The sequence below is a fragment of the Acanthaster planci genome, linkage group LG10 (genome assembly GCF_054643075.1).
Source record: "Acanthaster planci isolate LZ-2023a linkage group LG10, COTS_SCS, whole genome shotgun sequence".
Classification (NCBI taxonomy): Eukaryota; Metazoa; Echinodermata; class Asteroidea; order Valvatida; family Acanthasteridae; genus Acanthaster; species Acanthaster planci.
In genome coordinates this window covers 14,995,790-15,020,141 of record NC_141786.1, presented here as the reverse complement: position 1 = coordinate 15,020,141, position 24,352 = coordinate 14,995,790, and the positions used below count along the sequence as shown (strand labels likewise).

Here is a 24,352-nt window from a genome sequence, read left to right as displayed (position 1 = left end):
ATTTTACATTACAGCCTCATTCTTCATGGAAGCCCTACCAGTCTTAAACATCTTCCAAGCTCCTTTATAAAGTTCCCTCCTGGAGCCTTTTAGTCTTAATCCTATAAGGGTTCCAATAAACCCACTGGCAATATTGAACATTAAGAAGCTATGTCTTTCAACCCCATGGGATCCTCAGAGCTCTAATACTGATAGTCCCAAGCCCTCAGCCATCCACTCTATTCTTCCTATCAGCTCTCAGACTTCCAGCCCCTAGGCCTTCCACCCTTGCCTATCTCCAGTATAGAGTTTGGCTGAAAAATATTGTAAGTCCAAACAATGGAAGGTTTAACATTTAGAAACGAGCACATTTCTTCAAGAAAGTGCCGTGGCATAGCGGTTAAGGACACTAACTGCAATGCACAAGGACCTGGGTTCAATTCCAGGTGGGCATGCACAATTTTGTTAAAAAACTTAGTATATATAAAAAAAAAAAAAAAACCTCCTTTTCCGGGGACCCCGGGATTTGAACCGGGGTCCCCTGGCCTGGCAGCCAGCTAGCTAACCACCAGGCCACAGGCCTCTTGATAGAAAACATTTCGGAACTTATATTTAAAGGTTAGGATTGCGCAATTTCAAAAAGGTCAGAGGACACAGCTAATCTGCATATATTTAAATAAACAATTTGAATATGCAGAGAGACAGTATATCCATGAGGGTAGAAACTGATTGATAAATATTTTGATGAATTCACTTTAATATAAATCTGTATGTCAATCAAGTACTTCTATACAACTACTTCAAAATATTCATTTTAATATTATGTACAAAAATCAACTGGCGTAATGTAACATCACTTTGAGAAAGATCCTGCGGACATGGAAATTTCTTTCAATCAGAGGCATCTCAGAGAAAATTTTGTCAGTTTTCACGAAGACACAATTTTCTCATTGGATTGCAAAACATAGGTTTTGAGAAAATCGCATTTGAAGTTGGTCTCTTTTTCGAACGCTTAATTTCGTAGACTTTAGCATTCCTTTAAATTCACCAATGCTACACCATGAAAGAGGGGATGTCACATGACACAAAACTACAAAACTTATATTTGTAGAGGTTAATTAAAGTTGTTCATTTTGTAAACAAACAGGATTGTTTGTTCGTGAAATCCTAAAATTCGTGCTTAAAATTGTCTCTTTGTGAAAACTCAACAAACAGTACACGCTCTCGCTATAGCGTGTGTGCCAGGTGCAACATTGTTACATTTGTATTCATTGGCTGGAGTCAAATTGTCTCTTCGTGAAAACTGCAAAACCAGTTTTGCCCATGGTTTTGATCTTTTTGCCAACGTTACATCTATGGAAGACAAAATTGTCTCTTTGTGAAAACTAAGAATGCAGTTTAGTTGAATATTACCTCACAGAGATTAACGTGATTTGGGTGATTTCAGTAGGTTTGGTAAAAAATGATTACATTAAGTTGTAGGCATTGCAAAGCCTAGTTGATTTTGCCAAAAAAAACTTGAAAAAAAATCATGATTTTGGGTTGAATTGTCTCTTCGTGAAAATGGTGACGATTTGGTAATAACAAGCCTCTTGTTCGAGCTACTTGTAACTTGGAATATCAATTGGGAGAAAAAAAAATTAAAATCTTCGAGAAATACCCCGCTTTTTTAAAGCTTCGAGGTTTCAAAAGAGTTCTAATCTATCTACATTTATACACAGCGGCTAATGGCATAATTATGATTTTGTGCAATCTAATGCTCAGAATGCAAAATACTGATTATATTGTAAACTAAATGATAACGTTTGGAAACCAACTTGAAGGGTAGCTGCAATCAATTTGTTTGAATACAAACCTTTGAAATGCATCCTTTTTTCTCAATGAACCTGATTTCTGGCTTTCCTTTCAGTATTCCAAAGGGTAATTTACTGTCTATTAGGTTTTTATGCTAATGAGGATTTCCATATTCATAGTAAAAGTGTAACGTCATTCCAGGAAGAAAGCCTCAATGATGGATCGTTTGTACTCAAAAGAAATCCTTTATTTTTGTAGATTTTGCTGGACACAAATTTCTCGTCTTTTACTGATTCATTTTTGTCTTTCATTGATAGCAATAAGCAAGCATTAATCCCTTTATCAGACCCTTTATCAGAGTGGACTTCGCAGCAATAGCGCCCTCAGTTGTCCAGGAAGGCTTGGATAATTTCAAGTGTTAAAAAGGTGCAGGTTTCAATGTACTGTATGTAACCAAACAGGAATGTAAAAACACATCGAACAAGCTAACAAAGTTCCCCCCCCCAATTTTTTTCAAACATATTGCATCGCAGCTACGCTTTAAAATAAGATTTTTTTTCTAGAGACAAATATACACCCTTGATACCAAAGCTAACCTGCAATTAAATTTGCTTTTTCCTTTAACTAAAAACATCTGTATTTCAAGCCTGAAACCAGGTTTACTGGTGTCAAGACCATGCTAGCTACTTTTGGGGGGAATCTAATCTTTGAGCTTTGGAGCACCCTGTTTGTAGTGGCCAAGTCTGTGACGTGAAGCCCCTCTAAGGACCACGGTAGACAAGAACCACTTCACCCTGCTAGGCATGCTGATGTTCCTTTGCCTGCATTGATGAGAACAAAATGTCAATTCTGTTTAGGGCTTTTATGTTACATTTAACCATTTCACAAAGATACGGGGCCACATGGATAACAACAGATTTTGCAAGGTTTTGGTTTTAAATCAGAAAGTCTGTGCTTTTTATTTAAATGAATTAGTTTTGTTGGAAGTTCTTGACTTTTTGGTACCCATCATGGAAGGTAACATTTAAGTCTCTCATCTGTCATTCTATAAAATGCTGTTTTAGTCTATTGACTAGTCTCTCCAGTACTTTTCTACTAGTCTTCCATATTTTCTGCTGTCCAATTTTCCCTAGCATTTTCTCTTGAAATGTAGCCATAGGAAATCTTGTTTTGGGCCGCATCCTTTACAGTGTTTAAGTTTTTTGTTTCATTCATGTGCACTAGCTTTTTCAGGTTTCTTTAAGTTGATTTGTGCTGACATTTGAGCTGTCTTATTTGAAGGCTGAACATCCTACCAACTATGAGAACCCTGGGAGGTACTGTAGCGTCAGTCAATGTCCATTCTTATGCAAATCATGATACATCATGCACACACAATGAAGATTTCATCTCAGTTGGCCTGCATAAATCCAAGTTAAAGGAACCAGGAAATAGAAATATTTTTATAAATTTTACTAAAAACCCTTGAAATTGCATCTTTGGGTTTCAATTAATCTCATTTTAAATTTTTGTTTTGCAATTTTACCCCATATTTTGATGCTTTTTTGTTTTATGCTAATGCATATTTGCATATTCATGAGCAGAACTATGATGTCATCCAAGGCACTGAATCTCGGTGTTGCACTGATTTGTGAACAGAAAATTTCTAGATTTTTTTAACCATTGCTATGGCAGATTTTATTTTCGGTGACAATTTATTGCTGTGTAAGCATATGGCATTAATCCAGCAAAAATCCTTTTCACAGAAATGTTCCCAGATTTGGGATTCACAATTTGAAAAGAAAACATGCAACTTGAACCACGTCTTCCTGGATTTAAGTCAAAGCAAAAGCGCCCTCACTTGTCCAGAAATGCTTGGTCAATTTTTAATGTTTGAAAAAGTACACCGTTCAGTTCACATAAACCAAAAAAGATGTCAAACAGTCTTCATACATTGAAGAAGAGTACAGAGATACACAAAAGGCGATTCTAAGAAAAAGCAATTCCCTGGTTCCTTTTAAGTCACCTTGTTTTCTAAATGAGAAAATAAAGAAACTGAAATTGAGGTTACACCTGCAACTGAAGCTGAATTTAGAGTGGAGGATAAATGAAGTGGATTCAGGAAATTAACACAATCCAAAATGGCCATCTTGTGGACACATAACAGAGAATAATTATATACATGTATGCGCATGATTACACCCACTGCACATTACAAAAAATCAGAATGCTAAAATTCAGCCAAATCTTCATTCCAAGTATCAAGCAAAAAAGATTTCTGAAGTATTTATGAAACACACAGCACAATTTATTTTTTGAATGATTTTGAAAGCTTTTTTGAGTCATTTGAATCACAATTTAAAGCAATGCTTTCATTGACACAACTGTGACAATTTGTTGAAACCCTGTTTTCAAATTTAGTTAATTTTTAGGAATCTTCTTGTCAGACCTCTGCCTGCCTAAGTATGGAGTGCTGCACATTTCACTTAAAGGTGCTGTCCACCATTTGCAGTTAGCCAAAAAAGTATCTGATGAAATTGTTCTTAAAAAACAAACTTGGTTGACAGATGGCTATGGAACTAAACTCCCAGTGAACTTATTCTTTCTGGGGAGTTGTCATTTGAACAAAATAAAGAAAGAAGACCATTTCTGATGATGCATCTGAAGACACATTTTTGTAATTCAAACATGACTCACAGATTCAGAAACTGTTGATCTGAAATCCAAATCCTACGGTATCATTTTTCTCAAAGGAGAGTATTCACTGAGCTGAAACTTCATCAGGTTTGTTCTCAGATGATCTTCTTTAGATTTAAGTAATTTTGCTGCCTCAAAGGAACATGATGCACAATGGATCAGGCAAATGATGGACTATACCTTGAACACATGGGAAGCTATGGTCACTATTCACAATATCAAACATGCAGGGACAGTTGGCACATAATAAAAAGAATCAATCACGGCTCACCTGTGCTCCTTCAGCCAGGTAACCTCATCCCCAAGAAAGGCCAAGGTAAACACAACACTGAAAGGAATACAAGAAGAATCCAATTTGTTAAATCTTCAGCAATTTCAAGCCATGGTGCCTTTGCAAATGACTCCAGAAGCACAGGACACTTTAGCTCATGACTCCATATTTACTGGAAGTGTATTCAAAGCCAAACTTTTGAAGAATAAGTCCCAGCTGTGTAAAAGATCCCTCAATGAAACTGCTTAGAGCTGGGATTGGTCACTCAAACCTGGATGGTTAGAGGATCATGTTCACCTGCTGGTTCATGTTGCTGAGACTAGACCTAGGATTGGTCACTCAAGCCCGGATGGTTAGAGGCTCAGGTCCACCTGCTGGTTCATGTTGCTGAGACTAAAGCAAGGCTTGGTCACTCATCAAGCCTGGATGGTTAGAGGCTCAGGTTATTCTGCTGGTCCATGTTGCTGAGACTATGAGACTAGAGCTAGGATTGGTGACTCAAGCTTGGATGGTTAGAGGCTCATGTTCACCTGCTGGTTCATGTTTTCTCAGACTACAGCTGAGATTGGTCACTCAAGCCTGGATGGTTATTGAGGCTCAAGTCCACCTGCTAGTTCATGTGGCTGAGGCTAGAGCAAGGCTTGGTCACTCATCAAGCCTGGATGGTTAAAGGCTCAGGTTATTCTGCTGGTTTGTGCTTGTGTTCATGAACAAGACATTTCACCCCTTCTATAATAACAGCATGTTAGATGGAGCTGTTCAGGCCATTTCAATGGGATACTTACATCAACATATAGGTCAGAGCACCTGGATGGTCATTCTTGAGATGGTTTGCCAGTGAAAGAACTATAGAAGACAAAAACAGTAAACTCTGGCAGGAAAAAGAAAGGTGTAAATCTCTGTTAAGCTGGTTACGCCTAAGACAAGTTTGAGTGATGACCATGGTTAAGTGCTTTGACAGATGTCAGCAAAATGATGGAGAGTAGAAAGAAAAGAGATTAGAATAGAGAAAAAAAGAAAGAAAGGCCATGCTGCTACTATTTGTAACAGGGATAGGAACAGGATCAACAGTTTCTGTGCAGGACGGATTCATTGATAGTGAAGCAGAATCCAGCAATCATACAGATCAATCAATTAACCCCCCAGAATGCCTCCACGGTGAAGTGTGCAATCAGGCAAGGAAGCCAAAATAAAAAAAAGGAAAATACAAGACAGTCCACAGGTCATCTTCTAAGTCCTTCAAAGCACACGATTTCAGAGACTGATGTTCCCCACATTTCATTGAGACTGTAAGCAATAAGCACGGCAAATGGCACATTTACTGTTTGTCTGATGGAAATTTGCTCAACTTAGTGTGCCCAACACTAAGTTGATGGCTGCATCAAGTGGGAAATTCAACTTTATTTTAAACAAGGACAGATTTTCAGCTGAAGCAGATACATTATTTCTGCCTGCAGGGGCCAATTTCATAGAGCTGCTTAATGCACAAAAGTTGCTTAAGCATGAAAAAACCTTGCTTGACAAATCAGGTTACCCGCCAAAACTCTTTGTAATGTGTATTGTTTTGGAATGGTATTCATCTGTCATTTGGTTAGCATGACAGTCACAAAGATTTTGAGCTGGTAACCTTTGTTTTTTAAGCAAGGTTTTTTGTGCTTAAGCAAATTTTGTGCTTAAGCAGCTCTATGAAATTGGCCCTGACCCTATAGGGGAGGGGAAAGGTTATCCCCCCTCCCACACACAGTGATATCACACCTTCCTTCGCTTTCCATCCCACGCAGCTCCCCTCCCCCCATCAAAAGATTTTTCCCCTCTTTTTTCCCCCTTTTCATGGGTGAAGGGTGAAGCCACCACAGCTGCCTAATTGTGATCAAATCAGAAGGGTTTAATAGCAGGTGTCAATTACATGTACATGTGCATGAGCAAGATGTCATATCCAGACTTACATGTCGCCATCGTCCAGTCATCTCTTACCTGATTGCCAGCTGCCAGGTGTGTATGCAGGTGAGGGGTCCAGCATCAAAGTGTGCCAATGCAATGCAGGCATATAGGGTGCATTCGATTACAAGGCAGACCTGGAAAAATAGCAAGCTATCACAACATGAGAAACTCAAACTAACTGAAGAATCTTCAACGGCAAAGCTGCAGGGAACTGAATCAACAGGGACTCACACACCAAGTCTACATGTAAGTATCAAAACCAAAAAAATTGATCATCCCTTAAAAAATGACCAAACTGGAAAAGTAAATAAGACTTGAAAACCAGAACTAAAGTTTACCCCAAAAACAAGAGATGGGGGCTGTGGAATCACAGATCAGCCAAAACTTGATACTTCTCCACTGCTGTGCTCAATGTACATCTAGGCGGGCCAGCACATACAGTGTGTGCCGTGCGGTCTTGAATTTCACATGACCATCATAAAAAAACAATATGTTGGAATGAGCACAGCTAATTTTTACAAAATGAAGCACGGGACGGCCGAGACACAGTGTCAGCTGTGACAAGTCACATCGTCCAAAATAACCCGGCTTTTTTATTTTAGCATTCGTCAGCACAGTGTGTCAAACAGAACTTACAAGAATACATGAACACGTACACTCAGACTTCAATCAGTGACTCTAGCAGACAAGACTCAAGCATAAAACCACACTCCAGTTACATATGTGTGGAACAATACATGACATATACATTGAAGTTGACTTGTCTGTGCTGATCTGCTTCACTGAGTATCATGGCCACACTACATGTATGTGGCCAAAGTAAATGCAAGGATGGGGAACTCTTAACTACAGTCATTTGCAAAAGTTTAAGACCACCTGTAATTTTATTGGTATTTCTGTCACTGGGCCTGCATTACATTGTCTCATTGAACGGTGCATAACATCACTGTAGCAGTGCTATCTGTATACCCAATGGAATGAAATTTTTTTCAAAGGCAGGTCTTGTATAATATTTTGTCTGCAAGGCAGTATGGGTTAAAAAAAAACAAAGTAATCAAAAAACAGTCTAAGTAATCGGAATAAAGAGGGCACACTAAACATTAGAGTGTTAACATTTCAAATCGTGGAAATGTAGTCAAATACATGTAGCTGTTTAACCAAGATACGAAGGTTATTGCACACTGAAAAGAAACATAAGTTGGCATGATTGATTGGTTTAAGTTTGGTTTTTCTTCAGGTTGATGCATTTTATACGAGTGGCCCTAAACTTGTGCAATGACTGTACTGGTATAATACATACTTTTACAGATACGAAAGCCTCAGGGAAGCTACTCTTATGTTAAAAATAGATTCATTCAAATACATGATAGATGCTACGTGTAGTTGAACACACCTAATGTGGTGTGCAGTAATTAACGTTCTCAGAGATCACCACAACTGCTGGTGTCTGGAGTTGTACATGTTCACTGCTAGTGAAGATCTCGAGCAAATCACAGTTGTAACAAAATCATGGTATCAAGATGAGAAATAATTCACCAACAGGCATGATGGTCAGGAATTCACCATTTGGGCAAATTGAATACGATAAACTGCTGGGTGAATTAATCAAAAAGGCAATTGAGAAATACCTGCATGTGGCTGATACTTTTCTTGGCCGGGGAGCTTTACCCCGATGTTTAAGCCTTCCTCCACTTGCTTCTCGTTTAGGAGTAGGGCCATGTATATGGAGGTATAGTCCACTAGCCTGGCCCTAATGAAGTTGAGTCTCATCACTCTTCAACATTTCCTTGACTTTCCTCATGCATCACTGCCAAACCTCTTTGCTGAAAAACTTTGAATTCATTCAGTTACAGTCAATAACGATGTTATAACCTTTAAAATACATGGCACTGATCACCCCTGTAAAAAATTTTGGTGTCATAAAATTTAAATACCTGAAATTCAAAAATGACAGCATCCAGAAATTGGCACAGATTCGGCTGACTGTTCCCTATTCGTGGCACAATTTAACAAATCTCTGAAAATCCCACATAAGAAGTTCTTCAAAGTTAATAAATTCTAGTATTACTCCTAAATATACATGTATACATGTTCACACTTACTTTCAGAAAAGTAGGCGTAACGTTAGTAGTTACTTTCTTCACTGTGGGTACTTTTCAAAGCGTTCATTTTGCACTTCAGAAAAAAAATAAACATGAAAATCAGATCAATAGACCTACATACAGTCCACGATTGATGTAATTGGAAAGGCTTTGGAACTCAGTACAGTACACAGTGAGTAGCAAGTGTGTGAACTCGGCATTTTTGTCATGTATGATGCAGGCCTACGTAGGCCTACATGATCATGGACGTAGGCCTATTGAAGGGTAGACCGGTAAACAAGGCCTGATGTGTACTCCTCCATCATACACTGGGCCCTGTTCCGCTTCAAAAGGATTTCTCTCGAAAAACTTTATCCAGGAAATCTGGGGGCATAACTATACATCCACTCGATTTTATGAGCTGAAATTGCACCGGTGTGTTCACTACTTGCGGTGTAAACCATCCGCTAGGTTGCTAATTGCAGATAACTGGCCTTTTCCTCGTTTGGAGGAAAAAATGTTGACTTTTGCCGTTTTCCTACTCCGGACGAATTTTGCCACACTTGCACAAAACTGATGGCTGTTTCGTCACTTTCGTGTCACGTCACAGAGTGTGAGCTGCACTACCAAGGATTTGCCACAAGCAGTGTGTGACTGAACAGGGAACCAGCCAAGGAGGTTTCATAAAGTTTAACTGACGCAATCTGGGTTAATTTTTATTTTCAAACGATGCTGCAAAAGTGTCTTTACATTTCAGCACTCGGTCAAATCGAAGGAACACTTGATAACTCAAAGTCAGCTAACTCGAAAATCGCTGATTCTTTGTGGTAGCGATGTGGTGAGCACACTGGATGGAGGATGCTTTGTGCCTGCCGCGGCGATAGCCTTGGTGCGGCCCTCTCTCAACTCCAGCACAGGCACGCCGCTCACATGGCGACTGTCCAATCACAACCACTTACATCACCAGGCATTCAAACCTGCTACATGTACATGTATGTCATTGTTACAATTAAGGGGTAAAGCAAACAGTGGCATATGGACACTGTGAATTTTTTCTGACTTTTTTATTTCAGTTCCAAAATACGAACAGTCATTCGACATTACAAATATAGACCTGTTTCACTGATAAATAATCACTTTTGGGTAACAACGGGGATTTTTCTTATTCAAATCCCAACAGTCGTACATTTTAGTAGCTTTTTGCACATCATTGTACAATTTACATACATAATTTGTTTCAATAGGATTTGTATGGTACAGCGTACTTTTTATACAAAACTAGGCAATGTACAATATGCACTGCACAGGACACAGATCCCCCATAATGCCACAGGTGAACACGTCAGAGACAAGGACCATTCCACTATATCCAGGGGGGTTTCTGTTGTACATGTGTATAATATATAAATAATCATTTCAATTAAAATAATTACCCTGGAAATAGTGGAACGGCAATTTGAAAGGAAACACAACCAACACAACAAAAACGACTCACTTGCTTAGTCACCGGCACTATCACGGGACAGGGAGACACAGATGATTCGTAACCACGGTAGCCAAAAAGCACTGTGCCTTTCATTCAATGTACAATATAGGCAGGACAGTAACTCAACCATTCTGTTCACATTAATTACATGGGTTTTTTTCTACACAAATTAACACATAATTCCATTCAAGATGTACCTACATGTATGTCAAGGAAGCTTCATTTGATTGGACCAAACGCCCCATCATGTTAATTACTATTAAGATTAAGGGGGATATTTTCAACGGTTTGCTTACTAATTTGAATACAGCATCGTGTTTCTTGTGATGTACAAGCTTGTCCAGGCAAGGTTATGCACAAGCATTAGGCTATGTACATTTTCTGACTGCTACACTCCTTGCTCTGATCTCTTCTGCAAACGAAAAGAAGTTGCCCCAAATGTGCTGGATTCTTGCCTCCTAAAGTGTCAGATTAAATGAGTGGAAAGAGTTCTGAACTGAGGAAGTAGAACAGGCACTGACAACCATCGCTGTTCGTACTTTCCTGAGTTTAGAAATTCTCCTCTTTTCTTAGCCCTCTGGGGTTGCTTCCCCGAAGCAATTATTGTCATGACAATATTTGAATAGTGCATTGAACAATTAAACTGTGGGTGACTATGCACTTTCGCTGCATCACAATATGAAATAGAATAAAGTCTTCACAACACAGGCAGGCATGATTCGAAAGAGGCAAGGATATCTCAGACATCCTGCAGCCTTTTGAAACTTGTCCCAGTCCATCACTTGAGTAAAGAGCTTGTGTGTACGATTGCTGCAGACTGCCAGCATTCGGCAAACTTAATGTACACGTGCACCATCCACTCAGACAACAATACCAGTAAACGAAGTTGACACTTGTGGGCAAATGCAATAACAGATGACATCAAGACTGTCCCAGAAAGCAAACCCTGTTTGTACCAGTGCACCACTGGGCTGATTTGAGCAATACATGAACACCATTCCAAATTCCACAGCGGAAATAAACCAGAGTAGCCATACTGAATTTCTAATTGAAAGTCCTTTTGAAGAGAACCCCCCTCCAAGTATACCAAAACAGTGTGTCAGTATCCTGCTTTCAGTGATAAATTTCATTAAACGCCGTTAAATATTATATGTAATTACAACTTCAAGCGACATTAAAGTGCATCCACATTTAGCATAAACTGGTGCCAAATCCAGGCATGAAGTAAAGACACGACCTAAAATGGTACCAAAAATAACATCTTTAAATTAAAAGGTGAGATCATTACACATTGATCAACAGATGACAAAAAGGTGACTTCCAGTTTAAGAAAATGTGGGCATCAAAAAGTGTTCAGTGATTTTTGAGATACGATTCCCATTTCTGCCCAATAGAACAAATTAATCAGCCAATCTGCTGTAATGCAAAACTGGGGTAAATCAAAGCTCTGGAGAGTGCACCCTCGTCTGTCAACAGAATCAGAGCTGCACTTGCTGCTGACTTCACATGCAAGCCTTCCAAAACTTGTCAGTGAATTTCACCTGACTTAACCCAGCAAATCCTTGGCTGCCATAACTTTTTGATACGCACAACAGCTTTAAACAGTACCTTTCACAATGGATATCAATCAGAACTATTGTCGTTTTCCACTCCCATGCACAATAATGTGCATATACGTCGGGATGAGGAACTGTGTGATAATGTGCATGAAAATGAAGTGCTGCTTTGCCCTTTCTAATGCAAAATGACAACAAAATTGAAGAAAATTGCATGTAAGACTCATTTTGTCGGATCTAGTCACAAAAAAATTGTTTGACCATTTTTCTGCGGTACCGACACATTGACGAGTTACAATGACGAGGTTGTATCGATACAAACAGGAGACTTCCCAGATACATGACAAAAATATTACAAATACAATAAAAAATATGGGGTATGTCACATGACCAGCTCAACTTGATGCGATCACAGGAATACACTGAGCAGTGCAGTGATTGGTAAAAGTTAACCAAATAATGTCAAAGACAATAACTTGTGTTCAGCCATTTGTGTCTGTGTTGAATGCTTCGCAATATACACATACATGTACAAGGTGCCTGGACCAGGAGCTATTTTTGACCACATGTTTTTGTATCATCATTTTGGGCAAACTACATGTACTGTCCCATGGTGGGCCCTGAAATTAAATCCTCATTCACGACAGAAATGTCACAATACCACAAAGTGATTTTTGAAGCACTTGGAATTTTTTTTTCATGACATCATGAAAACACCCACACAAGACAGAAACAAAAATTCAAGAAAAAGAGATTTGGAGATGGACATGAAAGATACATGTATCTATGACTATGAAATATTTCCCCGGTGGCCCTGTGGTACCTCCATCGATTCAACAGTCAAGCTCGTTGATTGCCGTCCAAAGCATACTATGTAGCCCAACAGAAATTCATGGGTTCCTAGATTCCTAAATTCATCATAAAAATGTGTTACCTGTGTTCATTTATAATACCAGTTTTAATGGCAAGTCTACAATACCTCAGAATTCATTCAGAATTTTTTTCGAATGGCTCTACCGGTATAATCCCTATATTCAAACGGAAATCAACATTAGCATAAGAATCAATAGTTTCCTCATAACTTATGTTGAAGTTAAGATCATAAAAAGGTAGAATTCATTAAAAACCAGTTTTAAAACACATTTTGCAAATAATGACAAAGTATTTCTTTTGGCATTCATTACATCTCGGCACTGACTGGGGTATACCACTTGTGCTGTTTTACAGTCTTAAAATTGATTGATTCTGTGAAAGAGGTCCAAAAATTGACGAAGCCTCTTCCATGCGACAAAACAGGTTTCAGCTTTCCTTTGCGTCAAATTGAACATTTTCACGTCCGTAACGTGTAAATGGCGATACCTTAAAATGCAGTGCACGAGACAAAAGTGTGACTTATAAAAATAGGAAGTTCAGTCTGATATTTGAAAAGGATCTCTACCAGTACATGATTGTCAACATTCTTCGATGTTATAAAAACTTGGGAATAAATAGCATGGCTTTACAAATAAAGGTGCTGATCGATATGAAGAGAGGTCGCATTGCAAGTACTAAAATATAATTTTTGTCAAATTTGTAGCTTCAAAGTCAAGGCAATTGATAACTTACCAATTTCACATTATTATTACAATATTCAAACACTTTTTTCACTTATTTAGATGTAGACAATAATAAATAATCCAATATTTATATGTATACAATAAAACCGAGACTTGTGCTGTTCCACCTCCCAATTTTTCTTTTGTTCATCACAGATTGTTTAAAAATCAAGCAACAAAGTTTATGCGAACAGAGCAAGTCTTTCAGTGCATCAAGAACATGTATTATTGATCACAAAATGTGCGCACATACATACACACCAACATGCGGACTGACAAACACACAAAGCAGCTTCATACAATTGTATCTTTGGTGTCATTGACGCTTCGTCAAAATTGCTAACAATCATATTTGGACTTGCATGTTTATTTACATGTACGGTTTTCCCAGTTCAGTGATTGAAATTTCATTGTGTGGTATTTTATACCGTAACAGAGTTTCTGATTGGGTTCACATCAAACAGAAACTTAAACGCGAGCAGAGAATGTCAATCCTGGCACAGTGTTCGTCACTCCTTCATGAGAGCAGCACGTGCACAGTGCGTCCATGCCTCGTTGCATTGCTTCCGCCTATACGTTGCAAACGTGACTGAACAAAAACACCACCCAAATGGACTACGAAACAAAATGGCAGGCAAGCACGGGACAATAGCTGAGTCCGTCGCAAGTCCCTGCATGTCCATCACAATTACGTCATCCAGCCTCAAATCAAGTCACAAGCTAATCAAGTGAACTGCGACAAAAGTATTCCTTTGTCATCGTTCGCCCTATACATGTACATGTATACTGGTGACCGGTCTTGTCACTGGACTTGTGAAGGGATCTGTGATGGGCTCAACTGCAACACTGCGATGCCAAACTTATGTCAAGCGTAACTTCGACCAAACGTCTGATCAAAATCCATGCAGTGGCAGGGGAGGGTTTTACGCCCCTCTCCTTTGATGAAAGTTTGAAATGTACACAAGCCCACGTGCAAGATCATTTGCTTTCAGTGTCATCTTGACAAAACGTACGCCTTCCAAGTTGCCCCCGCCCCCTCTGAAATTTTATCCCAGTTCCATTACTACATCCATGGCCAAGATGCCGTAGCTCAACACTACCCCACAGAGGTTTCCACAGAAATCTCCATAATACATGTACTAAGTAAACCCAATGAAGCTTTTCACAGGTCTTCATCAAGTGCCAAGTACCTAAGCCTCAACATATCTCTCATAGCCCAAATCTACCGTGACTTCTCGAAGGGGCCAAGTCTTGTAGCACTTCATAAAAACCCCATCAAAGACAGCATAACATTCGCGATTTCAAATGCCTGAACTACCCTCTAGAATGACATTGTACAATACTGGATGTGTGCCAAAATACCCTGTTTCTCAAGTCATGCGAGTCAGGACATTTCCCTTCCATTACAGAACCCGAGGCCTATTCATTTCATGTATGCCCTTTCCTCGTCCAACAAAGCATCCCGAGCATGTGTGACTGTTCTTTACCTTTTTTGAGCCAGACTCCTAACTATCACAAGATAGCATCTCAAGGATTGTCCTGTGTTGCTTTTCTAGTTTCACAAAGTGTTCCAAATTTGTACTGGTATTCCATACATGCAGGAACCTTGATGTGGTGAATTTGGTAATGCGTAAGGTACACATTTATATGTACATGTACCCCAAACATAGAATCCTCTTTCAAAGCCTAAAGTTTCTCCACAACTACACAAAAACACCTAAATTCAATGGTATGTGCATCCAACATCTCGCTTCTCTTACCACAGCAGTAAAGATATTTTCTTCACATTAACAATGAAACAAAAAAGGAAAACATAGCACCATGTAAATTTATTTTCACAATGATACAAGTCTCCCTTGCTTTACCCCAAACACAGACTTGCTGCGTCAATTGATTTCAATTCAATTCTGAAGAATATATGGCGACTTGTGGGCAACATCAAAAGCCAACAAGTTTCACTCAGAAAATAGCAATATGAATTGTAGCAATAAAAGAGCATGCAAAATGTGCAAGGAATAAACCAAATCAAAATATTCCTCAGCTGCTGAAATTTTTGAATTTTTTGAAGCTTTTTTTTGGCATCTTGGAGGATACATGAAACAGGAGGTACAGAATTTAGCTCCCAATTTCATTTCCCAAAAACATTTCCTTAAGATCCCCAAAATTGGTCCCAAAATAGCCCTGCTTCCGATAACATGCCTCTCAAAAATAGAATCACTGACTCAGATTTGGTGGGGGGGGGGTGTTGTCCTAATTGGATGGGTATTCAATTCAATTTCAGCCTGCACAATTTCTATATAATGCTATAAAAGTTGTAAAACTGCCATGAAATTTGATAAAAACTTGCCTTGATTAATATAACAATTATCACAGTCAGTAAATATTGAAAAAAAAAAAAAAACGGAAAATTCAGGTCGGGCACAAGATGTCATTTACAATGCTAGTCACAACAGCAACTGTGCCAATAATGCCTGTATATCGCAGGGTAGGCCTACCGGTAAGCATGTGTAGTGCATCTGTGAGGCGGGTGTTGAATACATGTAGATGGGACAACTCTACCCTTCATCAAGTCATCCATTAAGACAACTCGACTGGACACGGCTTGAATATGACAAGAGCGCTGGGCATCAAGTTGCAGATCAATGTGTTGGGGCAGATATGCGTGTGTCACTTAAATTTTTTTTTCTCTTTAGATCCCCACCACAACCAAGAGTCCAAATAGATAACGCCAATCACCGTTAATTCCAGGGTTTCCAGGGATTCAACAATAATTTTCCAACAAAAATTAATGAAAGCTATGGCTCCTGTTAAAAGTTTGTCTCCAAGCAAGGAAAGATGGGCTATACTTAAGCCTTTTGCGAGTTATATTTGAGTAACGTATGGTACTCTGAGTTTCCTGATAGTACATAGACATAACAACTTGAAGTCCCCAGACTAAAGACACTGTTGCTATACCTTGTGATTCGGGGCAAGCTTTTGCATAGCAACCACCATCTCTGAAATGGACTGGTTCCTTTGTGCCCTTCTTATCCATTGAGAACAGTGTATTGGTGCAAGGCGTCTCTTAGTCTTACGTGTATGTAACTAAGCAAAACCTTGCCCCAAACCAAGGGGTAAAGCAACAGTGTCTTTAGCATGGAGAATGCAAGTTGTTATGTTCATGTGACCTTAAAGAACTCAGTGTACCAGATTTTATTCAAATGCGATGCACGAAAGGCTCATTACAGCCAGCATCACAATTAACAAGTCTTTGCAATGTTGAGGGAAACACCTTGTTATACTGCATGAGGCCATCCTTCAATACAGAGCACTGGGCCATCTGTGAAGCTTCAACGTGCCATTGGATTAATTCACCTTCAAGGATTCAGGAGTCAGGGAGCCGTAGAAAAGAGGTACGTTTCAAAACGTGCTTAACCATCTGATCACTGATCATGTTTGAGAAGTGTTATTTCAATATTCGAAGACACAGGTCAGTTTTCCCATCAAAATTGAAGGGAACTTAGTTTCCCCAATCGCTTTAAAACATTCCTGGTGTGACCATGTGAGAAATGAAAATAAAATTTGTTACTAAAGCAGCAGCAAGAGGCCACTGTGAGCCAACTTCCCGATCTGAATTCACGAAGCCAGCGTAAACCTCGAGAAAAGCCGCAAGTTGGAGGAGCTACTATAATCAAGACCACAGGCAAGGGCAAATTTGTCAGGAATTAGTTGGGTGAGGGATACGATATTCCAAAGGCATTGCCCCTAAAAACATACATGTACATGAAGTGTGGATGCTGGCCCAGCAGCCAAAGGCAATTTAGGATGAATGTCCATCAGAGCCTGAGCATTCCGTAGAACCACATTTTACTACTACATGTACATGCATAATAAAATCAGTGGGCAGCTGAAGGTGTTGGGGGGGCGTGGGATCTGACTAACAGGCCTATGACTGCAACAGAAGTGGCAGTGTTTCCACAATGCCCCCTAGATGCACCATGCAGTTATCACTGTGTGACATCACTGCACAAGTCCTGTCTGGTGTCCTGACTTGGCCGTTTAGGGTTTTTGTGCTGGAGTAATGTACGGACCCTGGGTACACGTGCTTTATCTCTCATGCACCACTCTCTTCCTCACGAAGTTCCTCAGAGATAATCTCTCCTCTGTTCCCACAAACACAAGCACTTTGTCCGAAAAACACAAACATGCAACGTCTGTAACACACGTACATGTAACTGACAAACTATGGACAAATTTCTGTGGAGCATTGCCAAGTGCCTTGGCAATGACATCGTTGATGTTTACCAATTACAAATTCAATATTATTGTGCGCACCAAAATAAAGTAGCAAAATAAAAAGTGGTTAATTTTCATACCAAATCAACCAAAAATACATGTAGTTCAGCAAACAAGCAAATTTCAAAATCGTGAAAACAATACCTTTTTAGAAAATATACATTCTTTACGGTCAGATGAAAATGTTGGTTGAAGCACACTTTGTGAATGAGAATAAATCTGTTTAGCAAATTGCTACAAAACAGACACAATTCCAGAGCCATCCACTTTCACGGTGGAATATAAAAAACAGTAGCCCATTAAAACCGATTGGTTTTCAAGGGTGACTGGCTTTCAGCAAAGTCAACCAGTCACATACAAAACCCGGCAGTACAACTACTCACATCTTACAGTGTTGATCTGTGCACGTGAAGCACTGCTCAAATAAATGCTGCAATCGTCCACTCGCTAGCCACCATCCTTTTTTTTTACACGAGTCATTCTACAAGCACACATTGTTGACAGATAAGTATCAACAAGATGCATCGATACAAATGGAGCAGCAATTCATGAACAGGTGCATGGATGTGTACCCAGTTGGCATGCCACCATGTCAGATGCATGACAGAGCCACTCATACATGTATATCAACCTGTCAGTTTGGCAAAGTGGCCAGTGAAATGACTCACACAGTATGGTTACTGCTACTGAACTGGCAACATACTCAAAACTGTGACAAGCTGTGCATAGAGTGTGAAAATGTTGACACATGTATCAACGAATCACCATTTGTGGAGATGAGCTTCAGTGAATCAACAGAAACTATCTGTTGAGAAACATAATAAGGGACAGGATACCTTAGTGTTTGCTTTGAGTGCCAGAACAGCTAATTTTGTTGATCACCTAAACACCGTGCTGAACACAAACTCATCCAGGATAAAGCTTGAAACCAAATACCTCGGTTGAAGCTCCTGGACCATCTACCATGTACTTGGCCACACATCCTCTGGCGTGCCAATGACTACATATGAATGACTACGATTAGCTTGTGGGCTCTGCTGTCACTGTCACTTGCTTGTCAACAAGCAGCTGACTTGTGGATCCACGTTTTGCAGCTGATGCGAGGCTATGACTTTTGACAGATGACTGGCTGTCCGCATTCCACAGATGCAAACAGCATGTCATCAGGGTCTAGAAGGAAACTGACCTTGCCAAGTCACACCTAATCTGCCGTCAAAGTGCTAGCAAATTCTTAAAAGAGCTTCTCCTGTCTTTGAGATGCACTAACAGTGTGTGTTACAAATTCATTGTCGCCAGGATATCCTGGCAGAGTTCGTTGTACTGCATGGCGTCTCCAGCCAACTGACGCAGCTTCAGGCCATTCAGCGCCAAGCCGGGCACCCGGCACACCTCCATCTCCATGCGCACACCGTTCTGGTGTAGTTGGAAGAGGTTCTCGATGTTCTCATAGATCAGAGCCGGCTGCTTGCAGTCCAGAGTCCGCCTGATCTCTGCCACAATCTCATTCAGCCCTTTGCAGGTGGTCATGCAAAAGGACTTGGCGTGTTTGATCGGGGAGGGCTCAGCAGCATGCATGTCCGACTCACTCAAGGTCATACTGCAGCTCATGTTCATCCCCTGAGCTATTAATGGTGGTATATGCTGCAACTGACCAGAGGCACTGTCCAGCTTCCTGATCCCGCCGCTGCCACTATCAACGCTGTTGTTGTTGGTGGTGTTGAAAAACTGGCTCAGGTCACCTGAGGGGACACGAATTGTTCTGCGTAGCAGCTGCGTTGGAACTTGGGCATCAACCCCAGGCATAGCGTTGTGCCGTTGGTGATTGCGACTTTGCCTGATGTTGCCATCGGTCAGCCCAAATGCTAGAAATCCTGCACAGGCATTACATGTACATTCAATATTCAAGTTTCCAACTTTCACAGTTAATGTACTCGAGTCTATGACCCTAACTCTAAATGGAGCCATTTCAAGGGAATCCACTAACCTATCACCGGATTAAAAGCTGACATGAATGGTTTGCTCAACCGTGAACAAATAAAGAAGTCTACGGTATGCAGTATTTATAAGACACTTTAAGAAACTAACCGGTCCACACAAAGCACACTTTCCTGAATTGGTCTGAATGTTGAAATATTGCCAGAAAAACAAAAGGTGCACTGCTCCACAGCGACAAAAGTATTAACTAGTGCAGCTTTTACTGAGTACCAGCAGTTGGCTGCGTAATTTAATGCTCAGTTATTGTGTGGGACTGTTATCATTTGATGTAGCTTTCAGTACAAAGTAGGAATTGCTGTTGAAGTAAATCTTACCGATTACACCCTAAGCAACATTCAGATGGGAACTACCGGGAGTTATTAAAGCAATATTGCTCTTAGGTAGATATGGGCATACACGTACAGTACATACCCTGCACGACTGCTTCTCCCTGCGGTGCCTCCTGCATTGTGCTGGAGTCTTCCATAGCCTGTAACAAGTCGGTGTCATCAATCTCCTGTTGCTGGTTGATACCTTGCAAGTAGTTGAACGTTCCCGGCGACACCAGATTGGGCAGAGGGAAGCGCTGAGGGGGCGGCACCACTGGCATAGCCGGCTGCTGCTGGTCCCCGACGAGGTTGAACTGGAGACCCTCGTTCAGCCTGGGGAGGGGTAGATTTGGGGTTTCATGCGGTTGATTGGACGGGTGCTGGCCGGGGTGGAATGGCACTCCGCTTGTGTTTGTGACTGAGTGCGACTGCTGCTGCTGATGGTGAAAGAGACTGTTGGACTGTTGTGGTAAGGTCACACCGCTGGGTACTCCTTGCTGCCTGCTCATATCACAATCCATTTGTTCAAATGTGACACGTCGCTGTGCCTGTTGCTGCTGTTGCTGCTGCTGATGTTGCTGCTGCTGCTGCTGTAAGAGATTGATCTGATGACCCTGAAGAGTCATCTGCTGTTGTAATGCCTCCTGCTTTTGCAGTGACTGAGCAGCTTGCATCATCTGCAACTGCTGCTGCTGCTGCTGCTGTTGTTGCTGCTGCTGCTGCTGATACATCAAACTTGATGCGAGGTCACTGGGGTTCACCGAAATCTCTCCCTGTGAGGAGCGGCACCCCTGGTTTGGGAACAGCCTCGGCAGTACATTCTCCAGCGAGTCACTGCTTTGTCCCCCGACATTGACCATGTCGACCATCTCCCCACCCGCCGAAGTCACAATCACCGGCGGGGAGGGAGAAAAGCCTGGCCTGACCCCACCGAACCAGTTATCCCCGGACTGGGTGTGTGGACTGGCCCGCTGGGATGACAGGGGACCACCCCCTGCCGCCCCGGCCTGGCTCAGCGGGCTGCCCCGCTGCGAGGAGCTCCCCACATTGCTGGGCCTGCCATCTGGCTGGGTGTCGAGTGTGGGGCTGATGTCAGTGGGCATGGGGTGTGACGGGTACACGGTGGGATCAGTGGACGGTTCAAGGACCTCCTCAGGATGGACTGGGAGGCTGATGGAGGTAGGGGGGCTAGCTCGGCTAGTAGGACTGTGAAGCTTTTTCAGCATAGGTGGGCTGTCGCATTGTCTCTGGAGGTGTAATCTACATGTCAGATGGAAAAAAAATAACATTTTTCAGTACGAGTACCAAAAAAAAAAAGAAAGTTGTAAGAACATTATAAACCTTCATTATAAGCCCTTAAAGGGTTCTAACAGGTGGATGGTTGGTTTGGGGTAGGACAGTACCTCTGTAGGTGTTGTTGAAGGGCTTGCGTCTGGATGTCCGTTGCTGGCTCTGCCCTCACTGTCGGTATCATTGGAGGTGTACCACTTCCTATACCACCCTGGGCTAATTGAAACTGTAAGTTCCACAAACACACAATAAAGAAAAGAAATAAAGATCAGTCACCCCTTCGAAAAAGTGTAAGGTAAACCTGACCTCTGACCTCATGTTCTTGATGAGATGAAGTTAGCCAAAAGTTGATTACTGAAAAATGCTGTGAGGCAATGTTTAAGTACAGTGTAGTGAATATACAATGAAACATCTTGTCCAACATCCCGTAGCAAAGATGCACATAAAACGGACACTTCACTGTTCCGAGGTCAAAGATGTCACGTTCTGATCTGCATCAACATGAAGGTCATTTAACGCATATGCAGTGCAGATCCATTCTGTACATACATGTACATGTAAGCCATGCAGGTCAGATATTTGTCCAACGAAGTCACTGCATACACTCAAGTTCAAACCAAATTCTGATCAACAAATAAGCACTGCCGACAGAAACAAAAACTTTGACTCTCAAAAATTGGCACTCAGGGACATGGTATCTGAACTGACCAGGTTCTGACTCTTTCATGTCAACACAGGAGTCAAATTGGGTTATATCATACAATAAATAATGCACAAGCATTGCAAATGTACATTCTGGGACAATATATAAATAATGAAACCTTAGAAATGAGTGCAGTGTACATGTACTAACCATTTCATGAGATGATTACATGAATGATTATTAAAAAAGAACAAAGAAATTGACTGGAGTGGGATTTGAACCTGCGGCCTCTGGAGTACCGTACCAGTGCTCTACCAACTGAGCTATCCAGCCCTATGTTGGTGGCTCTTCCCATTTGTCAATATCTTTGTTCGGAGGGTGTTAGCCATAAGCCATTAAACCTGAAACACCCTGTAGCCAGGGATCGTACCCCAATAACACGATACAACCTGGGAACTGGTGAACAGGGATCACTCACAGAGGATACCGCTTTTTGAACATATATCATGAAGCAAATCATGTAGGGAAACTGACTCGGTGCTTATGAATGATTATAAAGATGAAATAAAGAAATTGACTGGAGTGGGATTTGAACCAGAGGCTGCAGGTTCAAATCCCACTCCAGTCAATTTCTTTGTTCATTTTTATAACCCTTCATAAGCACCTACACGTAGTCAGTTTCCCTATATGACTTGTTTCAATTTCATGAGATGACAGACTGAATGTTCTATTCCTAGGGTCAATCCAATTTTATTATTTGTGCATGTCTGCATTCTTTCTGTCTATCTTTGAAGACAGGTTCAACTGGTGGCAACCTTTGGCTGTCGTTTGGTCCCAAAACAACAGCATTCCCGTGATCTTAAAATGCACTGCTTGGCTGGGACATGTTTAACGCCCTCATCGTGCCGTGTAGAAGACCACCAAAAGGTAGACGTTTCATTTGTGGCTTTGAGCATTTAAAAGCCCGGCCAACATTTCAAAAACCAAGATTTCAAAACCAGTGATGCATGTTGGCCATTTAGAAGCAATGGCAGAATGTTTTTGTCACCAGGAATGCTGCAACACATCTTTGATGACCGTCATGCCTGACAGTCCTTTTCTTCATTCATATTTTTAATTACCACATTTTAAACATCACGGTTTCATTGCCACAGCAAGCTACAAAGTACACCTGTGGTATATCAAGTTGTGTGGGGCTGTTAAAGGCATGTCCTTTACTGAGTTTGTTACTGGAAGATAAAATAGGAGTTATCAAGCTGAAATACCACAGTAGGGTTGACTTAGTTCTTTAAATTAGAAGAAAATGGGTGATATGTAGCTCACACTGCACCAATTTGCAAGGAACATAAACTAGGGGGGGCCAATTTTTGACTGGGGCATGCTCCCCCCCTCTCCCCTTGCAGGTCCTTTATTAGGACAGGGCTTAATATAATGGATTGGCCTATTAATGACTGATACCTGATGGTCTCACACCTGTCCCCTTCCCCTTTGAATATCATTCTGCCGCCGAGCACAGAATGTATATATTTCTAGCAAATGGACATATTCAACATACAGTACCTTTCGTACAAATTTCTTCTCATAATCCAAAGACAAAATTATGAGAAAATCTTTTTCCCCCTCGGGGGGAAAGGTGGAGGCATGGCCCCCACTGCCCTCCCCACTATCCACCTTTGCACAGTGATAAGGTAATCTGGTATCATGGTCCGGTATTTTGCTTTATCCACCGTGGCCCCTGACCAGTCACAACTCGAATGTCACTCACCACACACTGCCTTTTACAGTACTTCAGAGGACCTCGCCTACATTTCCCAAATGATCTTGCAGAAACCTCCACTCACAATAAAGGTGCATTGCTGGCATCTTCATTAGCCTTTTAGATGCATGGCAGACACAACGAGAGGGAGCTATTTGAAGTGGGTAAATTTGGGGCAAATTCATAAGATTTTACCCAAACCAAACAGCGCCTTCCCATTGTGTGTGGCATGCTTCTAAAAAGCTAATGGTATCTCAGAGGCTGTTTTCATTTTAATTCATTTTAGTTAGAACGAATGCAATCCCAGTGATACAAAACTCTTGCCCTCTCAGGATGAATTGTTGCCTAACTTCTTTTAGATCATGGCATATGATCTATAATGTGGATTTCGTTCTGCTTAACAGCTAATTTGCTCAAAGCCAGTTAAAATGCAATCCTGAGAACATACTTCATTTAGGTTTGTGTACATGCACTTGAAAAACATCAAGTTAATCCCTATGTAACGTTATAACAACTGAGCTGTACAGTTTGAATCTGTCAAAATATGTCAATCGGCAAACCTAAAAGCATGCTTTATTTCAATACTGATACTTGCTTTGAATAAACATAAGTTTAACCATATGCAAATGTGCAAAGGTATCCATGTACAAAAAATACAAAAACCAGCCATTGGTGCAAATAAAAAGCAAAAGGAAAAATCTTCAGC

The 24,352-nt window shown here is 40.9% G+C and overlaps 2 protein-coding genes across 4 annotated transcripts in view; both read right to left on the bottom strand.

Annotated features, from left to right (window-relative positions):
* Window positions 1-34: 34 nt before the first annotated feature.
* Window positions 35-6,122, bottom strand: LOC110982958 (uncharacterized). Its single transcript, XM_087142925.1, has 3 exons — window positions 5,506-6,122; window positions 4,721-4,777; window positions 35-2,594 (listed from the first exon to the last, which is right to left on the bottom strand). The coding sequence occupies exons 1-3, from the start codon at window positions 5,661-5,663 to the stop codon at window positions 2,474-2,476; spliced, it is 336 nt and encodes a 111-aa protein (XP_086999051.1). The 5' UTR covers window positions 5,664-6,122; the 3' UTR covers window positions 35-2,473.
* Window positions 6,123-6,695: 573 nt separating this feature from the next.
* The window catches only part of LOC110983014 (uncharacterized), a 72,646-nt gene continuing 54,989 nt past the window's right edge, over window positions 6,696-24,352 (bottom strand). For 2 of the 3 annotated variants that reach the window (XR_015427032.1, XR_015427033.1), the window contains exons 12-15: window positions 21,361-21,473; window positions 20,061-21,217; window positions 8,290-19,525; window positions 6,696-6,795 (exon numbers count right to left, since the gene is read on the bottom strand). Coding sequence is in view for 1 of the 3 variants with exons in the window: in XM_087142924.1 (XP_086999050.1) it covers window positions 18,930-19,525; window positions 20,061-21,217; window positions 21,361-21,473 (1,866 nt within the window). In the remaining 2 variants the exon portion in view is untranslated. Of the gene's footprint in view, window positions 6,796-8,053; window positions 19,526-20,060; window positions 21,218-21,360; window positions 21,474-24,352 lie in introns of those variants that run through there. The other variant, XM_087142924.1, reaches the window with a different exon arrangement.